Below are 12,979 nucleotides of genomic sequence, written 5' to 3' on the forward strand. Positions count from 1 at the left end.
TCTCCACGCCTTGTTGACCACGTACGCTCTGCCCACAAAGGTGATCCATCGAGCCTCTCCTTCGCTGGGATAGAGGCGGTGGGCCCCATCCCTAGGGGTGGGGACCGCCACCGCCTTTTGTTGCAGCGGGAGGCTCGATGGATCATTAAAACGGGAGCCATGGGTCCACATGGTTTAAATGACAAAAACGACATGGCGGTCTTCCTTTGAAAACAATTTTGCACTCCTTTTTCCACATAGTTTAGGTAGCAGCATGTTTTAGCGTTCATATATATAACCTGCATATGCATCACAACTTTACTATCAGCTTTTCCTGGCTATTGTCTCCAACCCCTCCCATCTCTGCCCCCCTTGTGGAACGGGTTTTCAAACCACTACTTAAATGTGTGTTTCCACAATTGTGGCACTCTTTGCTCTCCCTCTCCGTGCCATTGGAATTTGTCCCCTCCCCTTGATATTTAAGGTATGCCAGTTAGTATCTTGCTGCAATAACTTGCAGCTACTTTGTATAACACTGCATTGATCCCATTCTGTTTTGTTTCATTGTGCGCACCTGGGGAGCGTCCATGGTTGTCATGGCGATGACCCGGATTAACCTTTAAATAGTACGTCAGTACGCCGGCACATGAGCAGCGGTCCGAGGAAGCGCGACTTGCGCGAAACGGCCGTCACCGCTTGACACACCTGGACCCGTCCGCTCCCCAGCCAGTGCACACAGATCTACTTTGCTGCATTGCAAAATAAAAGCATCGAATTGACCCTGGTGAGTGCCGCGCATCTATTATCTACACTTCCGGTTATCCTATGTTGGTCTGCCACCTGCAGGTCTCCATATGAACTGCAGCTCTAATACACTGGGTCTCTTCAGAGAGACTCAGCACATTAGAAAAAAGGACTGGTTTACCCTATCGCCGCACATTGTTTCGCCATTTACATTGACCGTGGCATCTAAAGGGTTAAATGTCTGCGATCGACATTATTGCCAGTTGCAGACATTGGCTGTGGGCCTCTGCTGTTTGAAACAGCGGCTGTTGCCATATTTAAAGACCTTCGGCGCCGGGAGTCTAAGGGTAAAAGGATTCCTCCAGGAATAATACGTTTTTCACAAGTGCCAGCCGCCTGTCTCTCTTGGGCAGCACAGTGGCTCAGTGGTTAGCACTGTTACCTTGCAGTGCTGGGGTCCTGGGTTCAAATCCGACCAAGTGCTTGCGTGGGTTTCCACCCACACTCCAAAGACCAAAGATAGGGACCTTAGATTGTGAGCCCCATCGCATGATGCTAATGTCTGTAAAGCTCTCCGGAGTATGTCAGCGCTATATAAGTGAGCATAATAAATACGATGGAAATAAACAGAAGATTTATACTTACCTACTTCTCTCCCCTTTAGTCCTTCAGGCTGTCTCTATGTTTCTTTCGCTGCAGTGTTTACATCCAGCACAACATGGACATAGTCACATACTCCACTGCAGCCAATGACTGGCTTCAGCGGTGATGTGGCAACAAATAACATATCACCACTGAAGCCAGTTATTTGCTGCAGCAGAGCCTGTGACCATGTCCATACAGCGCAGGATGTAAACACTGCAGGAGCATGTGACCATGTCCATACAGCGCAGGATGTAAACACTGCAGGAGCATGTGACCATGTCCATACAGCGCAGGATGTAAACACTGCAGGAGCATGTGACCATGTCCATACAGCGCAGGATGCAAACACTGCAGGGACTGGAACATTGAGGCACTTGAGGCAGCACAGAGGATCTTCTGTTTAGATAAGGTTAATGAACAATGGTTGGTTGTGCGTTTTAGGTATAGCATCCAGCAGGATCAACTCCACCAGGCTTGATCCTGCTGACAGATTCTCTTCTGTGAAAAAGAATCGGATCTTCTGTGATTAGACTGACATCTTCCAATTCAACGTATAGCATATCATTTTTATAATCATTAGTGACAACAAGGACCATATTAACCCGTAGGATACCAGCGCCCGATCAGCTGCAGGGGTTCGGCAGTCACTGATAGCCGGACCCCTGCTGTATGCGCCGGCATTGATAAAAACTCAGATGCCGATGCATTAACCTTTGCACTTCCGCGGCATGTGCGGTATCTTGCCGGGTGTCCACCGGGTCCCCGCACTGCAGTGACGGGGACTCAATGGCTTAGACGGAAGCCCGATGCCTTCCTTAGGCATCGTGGCTGCCTTTTATGTAAGCCTGTGAGATCCAGCCCCATGTATTACCCATGTATCACAGAAGTATTGTAATGCATTGTAAAGGGGATCAGACCCCCAAAAGTCCCAGAGTGGGACAAAAAATAAAGGAAAAGAGAAGTAATAAAAATAAAGTTTTGCAAAAAAAAATCGAAGTTTCAAGTAAAAAAAACAAAAAAACGTCCTTTTCCTGAAATAAAGTAAACAAAAAATTTTAAGAAAAAAGGAACAAGAAAAAAGTTGACATACTAAGTATCGCCGCATCCGTATCGACTGGCTCTATAAAAATATCACATGATCCACCCCGTCAGGTGAACGCTGTAGGAAAAAAAAAAAAAAACTGGGCCAAAAAAGCCATTTTCTGGTCAACTTGCCTCATAAAAAGTGTAATAACAAGCGATCAAAAAGGTTTATTGAGCCCAAAATGGAACCAATCAAACCGTCATCTCATCCCCAAAAATGTTATCCTACCTAAGACAATCGGCCAATAAAAAACTATGGCTCTCAGAGAATGGTAACACAAAAACAAAATTTTACTCTGTTTAAAAAGGCTTTCACTGTGTAAAACTTAACAAAGATAGACATAATAGGTATCGTCACATCTGTAACAACGTGCTCTATAAAATATCACTTGAGATGGCCCCTCGGGTAAATGCTGTAAAAAAATAAAAATAAAAAAAAATGCCAAAACAGCCATTTTTTTTCACCTTGCCTCACAAAAAGTGTAATACCAAGCGATCAAAAAGTCTTATGTACTCCAAAATGGTATTAATGAAAACATCACCTCATCCCGCAAAAAATGAGCCCCCAGGACAATCACTCAAAAAATAAAAACCAATGGTACCTATAAACCAATCCATCAAAATCTGCGCTGCAAAAGTCATATGGCACTCCTTCTGTTCTAAATTCTGCCATGTGCCCCCACAGCAGTTTACCACAACATATGGGGTGTTGTCGTATTCAGGAGAAAATGGGTAACAAATTATGGGGTGCTTCTTCTCTTGTTACCCCTTGTGAAAAATAAAAAATTTGGGGCTAAAACAACATTTTATTGGAAGAAATGAAACTTTTCATTTTCACACCCAAGGTTTTCCAAATTCTGTAAAACGCTTAGGTGGTTAAAGAGCTCATTACACCCCTTAATATATTCTTTAAGGGGTGTAGTTTCTAAAATGGGATCACTTTTTGAGGGTTTCCACTGTAGGGGTACGTTAGGGTCTCTTCAAATACAAAATGGTGCCTAAAAACCATTCTAACAAAATCTGCTGCCAAAATCCATATGGCGCTCCTTTCCCTTCTGACCATTGCCATGTGCCCTGCCAACAGTTTACCACCACATATGGGGTATTTATGTAAACTGCAGAATCAGAGTAATGTATATTGAACTTTTTTTTTCTGTTCACCCTTGCTGTGTTGCAAGAAAAAAATTATTAATATACAAAATCGACCCAAAAAGTTACATTTTGAAATTTTACCTCCATTTTCCTTTAATTCTTGTGGAACACCTCAAGGGTTAACAAAGTTTGTAACATCAGTTTTGAATAACTTGAGCGGTATAGTTTATAAAATAGGGTCATTTTATGGGTGGTTTCTATTACATAAGCCCTCAAAAGCATTTTATAACTGAATTGGTGCTTAAAAAATTGTTTTGGAAATTTTGTTTTCCATTGAAAAATGGCTTCTAAACTTCTAAGTCTTCTAATATCCCAAAAAAATACAATTACATTTACAAAATGATGCCAACATAAAGCCGACATATGGAGAATGATGTCTGATAACTATTTTATATGGAATTACTATCTGTTTTAAAAGTAGAAAAAAATCTTATTTAGGATTATTTTATAAATAAAGGTGAAATACAGTCAGGTTTATAAATATTGGGACATTGACACAATTCTAACATTGTTGGCTCTATACACCACCACAATGGATTTGAAATGAAACGAACAAGATGCTTTACCTGCAGACTGTGAGCTTTAATTTGAGGGTATTTACATCCAAATCAGGTGAACGGTGCAGGAATTTCAACAGTTTGCATATGTGCCTCCACTTGTTAAGGAACCAAAAGTAATGGGACAATTAGCTTCTCATCTGTTCCATGGCCAGGTGTGTGTTATTCCCTCATTATCCCAATTACAATGAGCAGATAAAAGGTCCAGAGTTAATTTTAAGTCAGCTATTTGCATCTGGAATCTGTTGCTGTCAACTCTCAAGATGAGATCCAAAGAGCTGTCACTATCAGTGAAGCAAGCCATCATTAGGCTGAAAAAACACAACAAACCCATCAGAGAGATAGCAAAAACATTAGGCACGGCCAAAACAACTGTTTGGAACATTCTTACAAAGAAGGAACGCACCGATGAGCTCAGCAACACCAAAAGACCCGGAAGACCACGGAAAACAACTGGGGTGGATGACCGAAGAATTCTTTCCCTGGTGAAGAAAACACCCTTCACAACAGTTGGCCAGATCAAGAACACTCTCCAGGAGGTAGGTGTATGTGTGTCAAAGTCAACAATCAAGAGAAGACTTCACCATAGTGAATACAGAGGGTTCACCGCAAGATGTAAACCATTTGTGAGCCTCAAAAACAGGAAGGCCAGATTAGAGTTTGCCAAACGACATCTAAAAAAGTCTTCACAGTTCTGGAACAACATCCTATGGACAGATGAGACCAAGATCAACTTGTACCAGAGTTATGGGAAGAGAAGAGTATGGAGAAGGAAAGGAACTTTTCATGATCCAAAGCATACCACCTCATCGGTGAAGCATAGTGGTTGTAGTGTCATGGCGTGGGCATGTATGGCTGCCAATGGAACTGGTTCTCTTGTATTTATTGATGATGTGACTGCTGACAAAAGCAGCAGGATGAATTCTGAAGTGTTTCGGGCAATATTATCTGCTCATATTCAGCCAAATGCTTCAGAACTCATTGGACGGCGCTTCACAGTGCAGATGGACAATGACCCAAAGCATACTGCAAAAGCAACCAAAGAGTTTTTTAAGGGAAAGAAGTGGAATGTTATGCAATGGCCAAGTCAATCACCTGACCTGAATCCGATTGAGCTGCATTTCACTTGCTGAAGACAAAACGGAAGGGAAAATGCCCCAAGAACAAGCAGGAACTGAAGACAGTTGCAGTAGAGGCCTGGCAGAGCATCACCAGGGATGAAACCCAGCGTCTGGTGATGTCTATGCGTTCCAGACTTCAGGCTGTAATTGACTGCAAAGGATTTGCAACCAAGTATTAAAAAGTGAAAGTTTGATTTATGATTATTATTCTGTCCCATTACTTTTGGTCTCTTAACAAGTGGGAGGCACATATGCAAACTGTTGTAATTCCTGCACCGTTCACCTGATTTGGATGTAAATACCCTCAAATTACAGCTGACAGTCTGCAGGTAAAGCACATCTTGTTCGTTTCATTTCAAATCCATTGTGGTGGTGTATAGAGCCAAAAATGTTAGAATTGTGTCCATGTCCCAATATTTATGGACCTGACTGTATATCGGCTCAAATTTACCACTGTCGTGAAGTACAATGTCACGAGAAAACAATCTTAGAATGGCTTGAATAAGTAAATGTGTTCCAAAGTTACCACATAAAGTGATACATGTCAGATTTGCAAAAATCGGCTTGGGATTTAAAGGTGAAAAGTGGCTCGGTACTGAAGGGGTTAAAATTTCCCAATTTTTCATTGCAAAATACTTATTAATAATATTTTTTTTCACAAACTGATTAAACTGTATAACATGTTGAAAGAGATAAGGCCCACTTAGGGTTGCCACCTTTCCTAACAAAAATACAGACCAGGTTAAGCCACACCCCAAATGGGTATGGTTGTGGGAGGCGTGGCTTAACACATGGGTGTTAAGTTGATATTATGTGGCTCCCAGTATTAATAATGCCCCCATTAGTGCTCCCATTAAAATTACTGCCTCCATTAGTGCCCCCAGAATTAATAGTGCCCCATTAGAGCCCCCAGTAATAATAAAGCTCCCATTATTTCCCTCCAGAATTAATAATGCCCCCATAAACACCCCTCAGTAATATTAGTGCTCCCCAAAATTAACAATGCCCCATTAGCGCCCCCCCAGAATTAATAATGCTTCATTAAAGCCAGCCAGTATTAGTAATGCCCCCATTAGTGCCCCCCAGAATTACAAATGCCCCCTTCTCTTCTCTATTAAAAAAACAAAACTCACTCCTCCATTTGATGGCGCTGCTGTGAACACTCGCTGCTCACTGGAAGCTCAGGACAGGACCTGCGCTCCAGCGTGATGATGTCTTGCAGGTCCTGTCCTTCACATCTAGTTGTAGTGTCCCACTAGGTAAAGGTGGGCACTGCACAAAAAGGGGTTAATGTGTTGTATTGCATTGGTGTATTTTCCCTGTGTTATCTGGGTGTCAGGCCTGTCAGGGTGCAGTTTAGCCTCCCAGACGTTAGAGGGAGCTAGAGAGCCCTAGATATATATAGGAAGGCCCAGACAGGGGAGAGGTAGTGTATTCCAGGGGACTAGAGGAGTTACCTCATCAGCCTGAAGCTCCTGAGACTAAGCATAGCTCAGTTGAGATACCCCAGTAGTAGGACAGCACCTCCTGGGAGAAACCTGCAGCCACCTTGTCCGTCCAGCAGTGAGACAGCTAGGAAACAAAGGTACTGTAACCTTAAGCAAGTGCCAATACTGGAGGAAGGAATTTAAACCAAGGATTTAAGCCAGCAATTAGGCATCCGGGCCTTGGGATCCAGCCAGCTAGCATAGCTGTGGGGATAGAGCAGCATTGCACTGCAAAGCATTAACTGTTTACCCTCCAAGTATCTTGCAAGATAGAAACCTGCTGTGTCATAAACCTGCTGTGGATTTGGAACTGTAAAGGACTGCATTAACATCTTCTGTAATAGACTGTACAAAGTTGGACTATTTTCACCGAGTAAAGCAACGTTTGGTTCAACAACTGCGTACTCATTTAATCCTCCTACGAATCGGTGTGCCACCGTTACAGGCACTGGCGTCACGATCCTTAAAGGGACCTTACCTCAGGCACTCTAAACACCTGCAACAACCAGGGCACCTCACCCAACATCAGGCCAGGTCTCTACACCCAGAGTGTGCCCCAGAGGAACTAGTGTCTGCCTCTCATTCACTGCTGCATGCCTGCCCAGGGTCCTCCAAAAAGTGAGTAACCCTCGATTGCCCATACCGTGACCTCACTGTCGCTATACCCTGCAGGTCTGGCGTGCTGCATAGTCAGCAGCAAGTGTTCCCCGCGGTGCAAGCAAGTGGATGAGGGGAGTTTTTTTTCCCTTTCTTAGCACAAGTGGGGGAGGGGGCGGGAGTTAAAGGCTGTACTAATAAGCGCCCCACATTGGAAGTACTCATTAGTAACAATCCTTATAGGAAAATACTGACAATTATTATCGCCGGTAGAAAAAAAATTACTGGCACCAGCAGGGGCAGTAAATTTCCGGCTGGGTGGCAACCCTAGGGGTACTAGATAAACAAAATGAAAACCCTTAAAAACTTAAGAATTTTCATTGGCCGAACCTGGTGATGTGTAAAAGGACCTCCTGCCTCTCCCCTGACTAATGTGGTTGAGGATCGAGAAAGTTAATCTTGAACAAGGTTCCTTTCGTTCAGGCAATAGATAAACATTTACTCTACAGCTGTTGAGGGTGTATGGGAACCTTTTCATGTTAACTTTGATGTTGGTTAAATTTTATCTGAAAACATTAAATACTCCCATAAGGAGTGTTTTGAGGCATATGACATTTCCTGTCTGTGGAACACAAACTTCCTGTAGTTGGAACACATTGTGCTTCCTGTCTGTGGAACACAAACTTCCTGTAGTTGAAACACATGGAGCTTCCTGTCTGTGGAACACAAACTTCCTGTATTTGGAACACATGGTACTTCCTGTCTGTGGAACACAAACTTCCTGTATTTGGAACACATGGTACTTCATGTCTGTGGAACACAAACTTCCTGTATTTGGAACACATAGTGCTTCCTGTTTATGGAACACAAACTTCCTGTATTTGGAACACATGGTACTTCCTGTCTGTGGAACACAAACTTCCTGTATTTGGAACACATGGTACTTCCTGTCTGTAGAACACAAGCTTCCTGTATTTGGAACACAATATTCTTTTATATGGATTACTTATAAATCTACCTGTCTGTGGAACCCTGTGCAGTTCCTGTGTCAGAGCCCATTTTGGAAGACTCTTGTCTTAGGTAAATACTGTGCGATGTTCTAGATACTGTTTAATCAACTCAGTTGGCATGGCCTGATGTGCAGGGTCAGTGTGATGACTCTTTTTATAGTACTACTTGTCAGCCGGCAGGGAACATGATAATAAGCTTATACTGTTTGTATGTTCTCTTTTATGTCTGATGAAATAAGGATCTATTACATGTTATAAGGACTTTTATTATAATATGCTTATAACATGCTCCGCTTCAGTTTTATTACACTAAGCCATGCCACTAATGCAGCCCAGTCCCCTTTATGACCTTGTAGTGACAGTAGAATGCTCCCTTAATACCTTAACCACTTCAGCCCCCCTAGCTTAAACCCCCTTAATGACCAGACCATTTTTTACAATTCTGCACTACACTACTTTCACCGTTTATTGCTCGGTCATGCAACTTACCACCCAAATGAATTTTACCTCCTTTTCATTTGGTGGTATTGCAGTGATTTTACGGTGTTTTTGCAGTGATCAGGAAAAAAAAATTCTGTCACTGCGGTGGGGCGGACTGAACGCAAGTGTGCGCAGAAGATCAGGCCTGATCGGGCGAACACTGCGTTTTTTGTAGAGCCTATAGAACATGTCCTATTCTTGTCCGCAATTGCAGACAAGAAATGGCATTTTCTATATAGTTCTGGCAATGTGCGGATGCGCAAAATGCGGAAAGCACATTGCCGGTGTCCGTGCTTTCCGGATCCGCAGATCAGCAAAACACATACGGACGTCTGAATGGAGCCTTACAGGGGGGTGATCAATGACAGGGGGGTGATCAGGGAGTCTATATGGGGTGATCAGGGGTTAATAAGTGACAGGGGGTGTGTGTGTAGTGTAGTGGTGTTTGGTGCTACTTACAGAGCTGCCTGTGTCTGGTGGTCGATCCAAGCAAAAGGGACCACCAGAGGACCAGGTAGCAGGTATATCAGACGCTGGTAAGAACAGCGTCTGATATACCTTTCAAGGGTTAAAAAAAAATCGCATCTACAGCCTGCTAGCGAATGATCATCGCTGGCAGGCTGTAGATTAAATTGTGAGCCGCGTGTTGCTGTGAACGCGCGCGCATGCAAAATCCCGGCTCTCGCGGGATGACGCGCCGGCGCGTCAACGAGGAACAACCCGACCGCCCGCAGGATGCATCCCTGCTTTAGGCGGATCGGGAGGCGTTTATTATACTCTTTACAGTAGAAGGCCATCTCAGTGCCCCTCTAAGTACCCCCCTCAGAGTAAGAATGACCCTTTAGTGCTTCCCTCACAATGGTGCTACCCATTAGTTTTCGTCTACAAAGAGGAAAGCCCCTATAATTTTAAGGAAACAAAAACAATACTCACCGTTTCCCTGATGAATGAAGAACATTATTCCCCGGCTTGTGCTCTCTCCTGCTCAGCGCAGCAGGTGCAAAGATGTGACTGCTGCCCACCTGTCTGCTGCAGAGTGCACAGGCCGGAAAATGGTGGAGGAGACAGCTGATGGCTCTCCCTGCTTCACTATGGTATTCAACTGGACCTGCGCCCCTCAAGATTTTAAATACAGTTGACCTCGAGACATGCCGCAACCGTCCGCCCTGCCAGATCTGGTATGATTGGGACCTATCCGTGGGATAATCATCTTCAGTATGGATAATAAGAATATATGACTCTGTGGGTGATAAGTGATCCAGGAAGGTGGTAAATCTATGCTGTCTACTACCCTGTAAAGAAGAGTAGGTCACCCCTCATATTGATTTTATAACAGTACTGCATGGCGACCTCACCTCAATAGTTCCATCACTTCCAGTACATATTATCAGTAGTCCTTTATTATTCCCAATAATAGGGATAATAGCAGTTCACTTTAAAAGGACATGGACTGGTAAATGTTGTCAAGTGCACTGTCCCAGATCTTAGTACCTCAAGCCATTAAAAGTAACATGTAATGAGTAACAACCAGTGAGGATAAATGAATTTACAAGATCAATAAACAATCAGCAATAAAATGATATGTGTATAAACAAGAGACTCTCCTATACCTATGGGGACCAATAGTTAAAGGTGCCAATTATGTACTGTGAATTAAACAAGGGCAGTAGTGCCAACTGTCCTAAAAATGTCTAGAAGAATCCATGAAAAAGGGGAGACCTTCTGAAAGAGTTAGCAAATTTCCTGAGTGCTGTGAAAGCCTCCGAGGACCTCCCTTTGAGCTGCACTGGAAATTGCTGCTCTGCGAGTTGCATCAGTGGCTTCAAAAGTTGCCAGTTAGGTGCTATTCTTCATGTAAAAAGTTCCCAAAATATGAGCTTGAACTAAATGCTCCTTGTTCCTTAGATACAGAACTTACACAGGTAAAGTTTTCTTTTGGAAGACGGTGGTGCTTTCCATGAAAAACCCACCAAGGATGGACACGGACAGAAACCGCATGGCTGCGAGGATATTAGACCTCACCCTGGAGATCATCTACCTGATAACTGGAGAGGTGAGAGTCTCACATGACATCACTTTTATCTCTATTAATAATACAGGTAAATGACTGGAAAGGTGAAGGACTCTTAGAATACATGTAGTGATTGGTGTCTCCCCATACACAGGATTACACAGTAGTGAAGAAGTCGTCTGGTGAGTGTGTGACACCCCATGTGTCAGGAGAATGGAGCAGGACCCCAGGAGCCATCACCGAGCCTCCACCTCATTCCCTGATACATGAGCAGAAGATCCAAGAACTTACCAACAGGATCACTGAGCTGCTGACCGGAGAGGTGAGTGCTGCTCGGAATGCTGGGACATTATACAATAACACCAAGGTGATGTCTGGAGGATGACTGTATGATTGTGTGTGTCAGGTTCCTATAAGGTGTCAGGATGTCACTGTCTATTTCTCCATGGAGGAGTGGGAGTATTTAGAAGGACACAAGGATCTGTACAAGGACGTCATGATGAAGGATCACAAGCCCCTCACATCACCGGGTAAGAGGAGACCTTCCTTCATTATAGAGGAGACCAGGTTTGAGGATCACCTAGATTCACCCATCATCTCATCATCACATATAGACAATGTATTCAGTTGCTGGGGTTATTTTCTATAGATGACTCCAGTAGGAGAAATCAACCAGAGAGATTTCCCCATCCTATATTTTCTTGGGATTGTCCAGAGGAAAAGCAGAATTCCCCACTGGATCGTCAGGTGAGATTTCTGAAAATCCCCTATAGATTGTGGTAGCAACACTTTCCAGTAGACTTGTCCAGCAATGCAGTATAGTTGACTGTGGTAGATAGTGGCTGCAAATAGTTTTGTTTATTATAAATGCACTTGTCAATTATGAGTTTTTTTGTGATTTTTATATTGATGACCAACCCTCGGGATAGGACATCAATATCAGATTGGTGGGGGTCCATCACCCCAAAGCCCTGCTTGATAGGCTATTCCAAATAAGACGGAGTTCGTTCTTACAGAGCTTCTTCCGTTCACTTGATCGGGCGCAGTGCTGCAGTCACCAGCTCTGTCCATGAAACACTAGACAAGATTTATTCCAGGACAGCATGACCTGCCGCTCTATTCAAACAGGTGAATGGGACAACTTGTTCTCATGATCGGTGCAGGCCCCAACACACTGACCTCTACCGATCAGACACTTATCCACTATTCTGGTGATAGAGTGTGTAATGAGACAGCCCTTTTTACATGTATGTAAATTCCTGCAGTATAACTAATTACAAACAAATCACAGTAGTATTATAGGTGTCACAACCAGACAGCTGAGAAGCTCTGACAGAGGCCTTTCAGAACCTCCTCCTTGAGTTTTCTTTGTTGTACTGTTCAGTTCCTCATCTCGTTAGCCTCTCTCAGCTGTCATGGAGTTAGACTTATTGCTTCCCTTTAAATCCCTCCCCATGGTGCATTGCTGGGCGGCTTATACTTCTTTCTGGAGTGTGTGTGCATGCTGATCTTGTTTTCCACTCTGCTACAAAAGTTAAGTGCTGAACATTTATCTGTTATTTTCTGTTTGCTGGATCCCAGGTGACCCTGACTCCCTCCGTGTCTGGTGTAGGGAGCCGGTGGTCGTGTCCCCTCACTATTGTAGGGTGTTCAGGGGTTATATAGTCGAGGTACGTGGCTATGCAACCTTCCACCTCTGGGATCGTTGCATAGGCTGAGCAGCCAGGGAAAGTCTCAGGTCTTGTGCAGGGGTCTCCCTTTAGGTTCCTTAGCTTTGGATCCACTCAGTCATATATGCATGTTGCTTTGTCTTGTTTCCTGTACACCGCCCGTGACATTATAAGCCGCCAAAACCGTCTCAAGCATGGATCCGGTTTCACTTTTGGCTGAACGCCTTCAGGGTCTTTCATTGGAGGTAGCTGATCTCAGTAAGACTTTTTCTCAGCTTCAAGTGACCGATTCAGCTGGCGTTCATGGAGTTTGTTCTGAGCCTAAGATCTCGCTCCCGGATACGTTCTCCGGGGGTAGTGAGAATTTTGTGCGTTTTAGAGAGGCTTGCAAACTCCATTTTCGCCTTCTTCCCCATTCCTCTGGTGAGGAGGAACGGAGGGTG

General features: G+C 43.9%; 1 protein-coding gene across 1 annotated transcript in view; it reads left to right on the top strand.

Moving 5' to 3' along the window:
* Positions 1-8,324: 8,324 nt before the first annotated feature.
* Positions 8,325-12,979, top strand: part of LOC122930696 (oocyte zinc finger protein XlCOF8.4-like) — a 29,681-nt gene continuing 25,026 nt past the window's right edge. Inside the window, exons 1-5 of the mRNA XM_044284255.1 lie at positions 8,325-8,445; positions 10,761-10,908; positions 11,021-11,188; positions 11,273-11,396; positions 11,516-11,613. Coding sequence (XP_044140190.1) covers positions 10,813-10,908; positions 11,021-11,188; positions 11,273-11,396; positions 11,516-11,613 — 486 coding nt within the window. The 5' untranslated portion in view covers positions 8,325-8,445; positions 10,761-10,812. The remainder of the gene's footprint in view (positions 8,446-10,760; positions 10,909-11,020; positions 11,189-11,272; positions 11,397-11,515; positions 11,614-12,979) is intronic.

Source organism: Bufo gargarizans, chromosome 3 (assembly GCF_014858855.1).
Source record: "Bufo gargarizans isolate SCDJY-AF-19 chromosome 3, ASM1485885v1, whole genome shotgun sequence".
Taxonomy (NCBI): domain Eukaryota; kingdom Metazoa; phylum Chordata; class Amphibia; order Anura; family Bufonidae; genus Bufo; species Bufo gargarizans.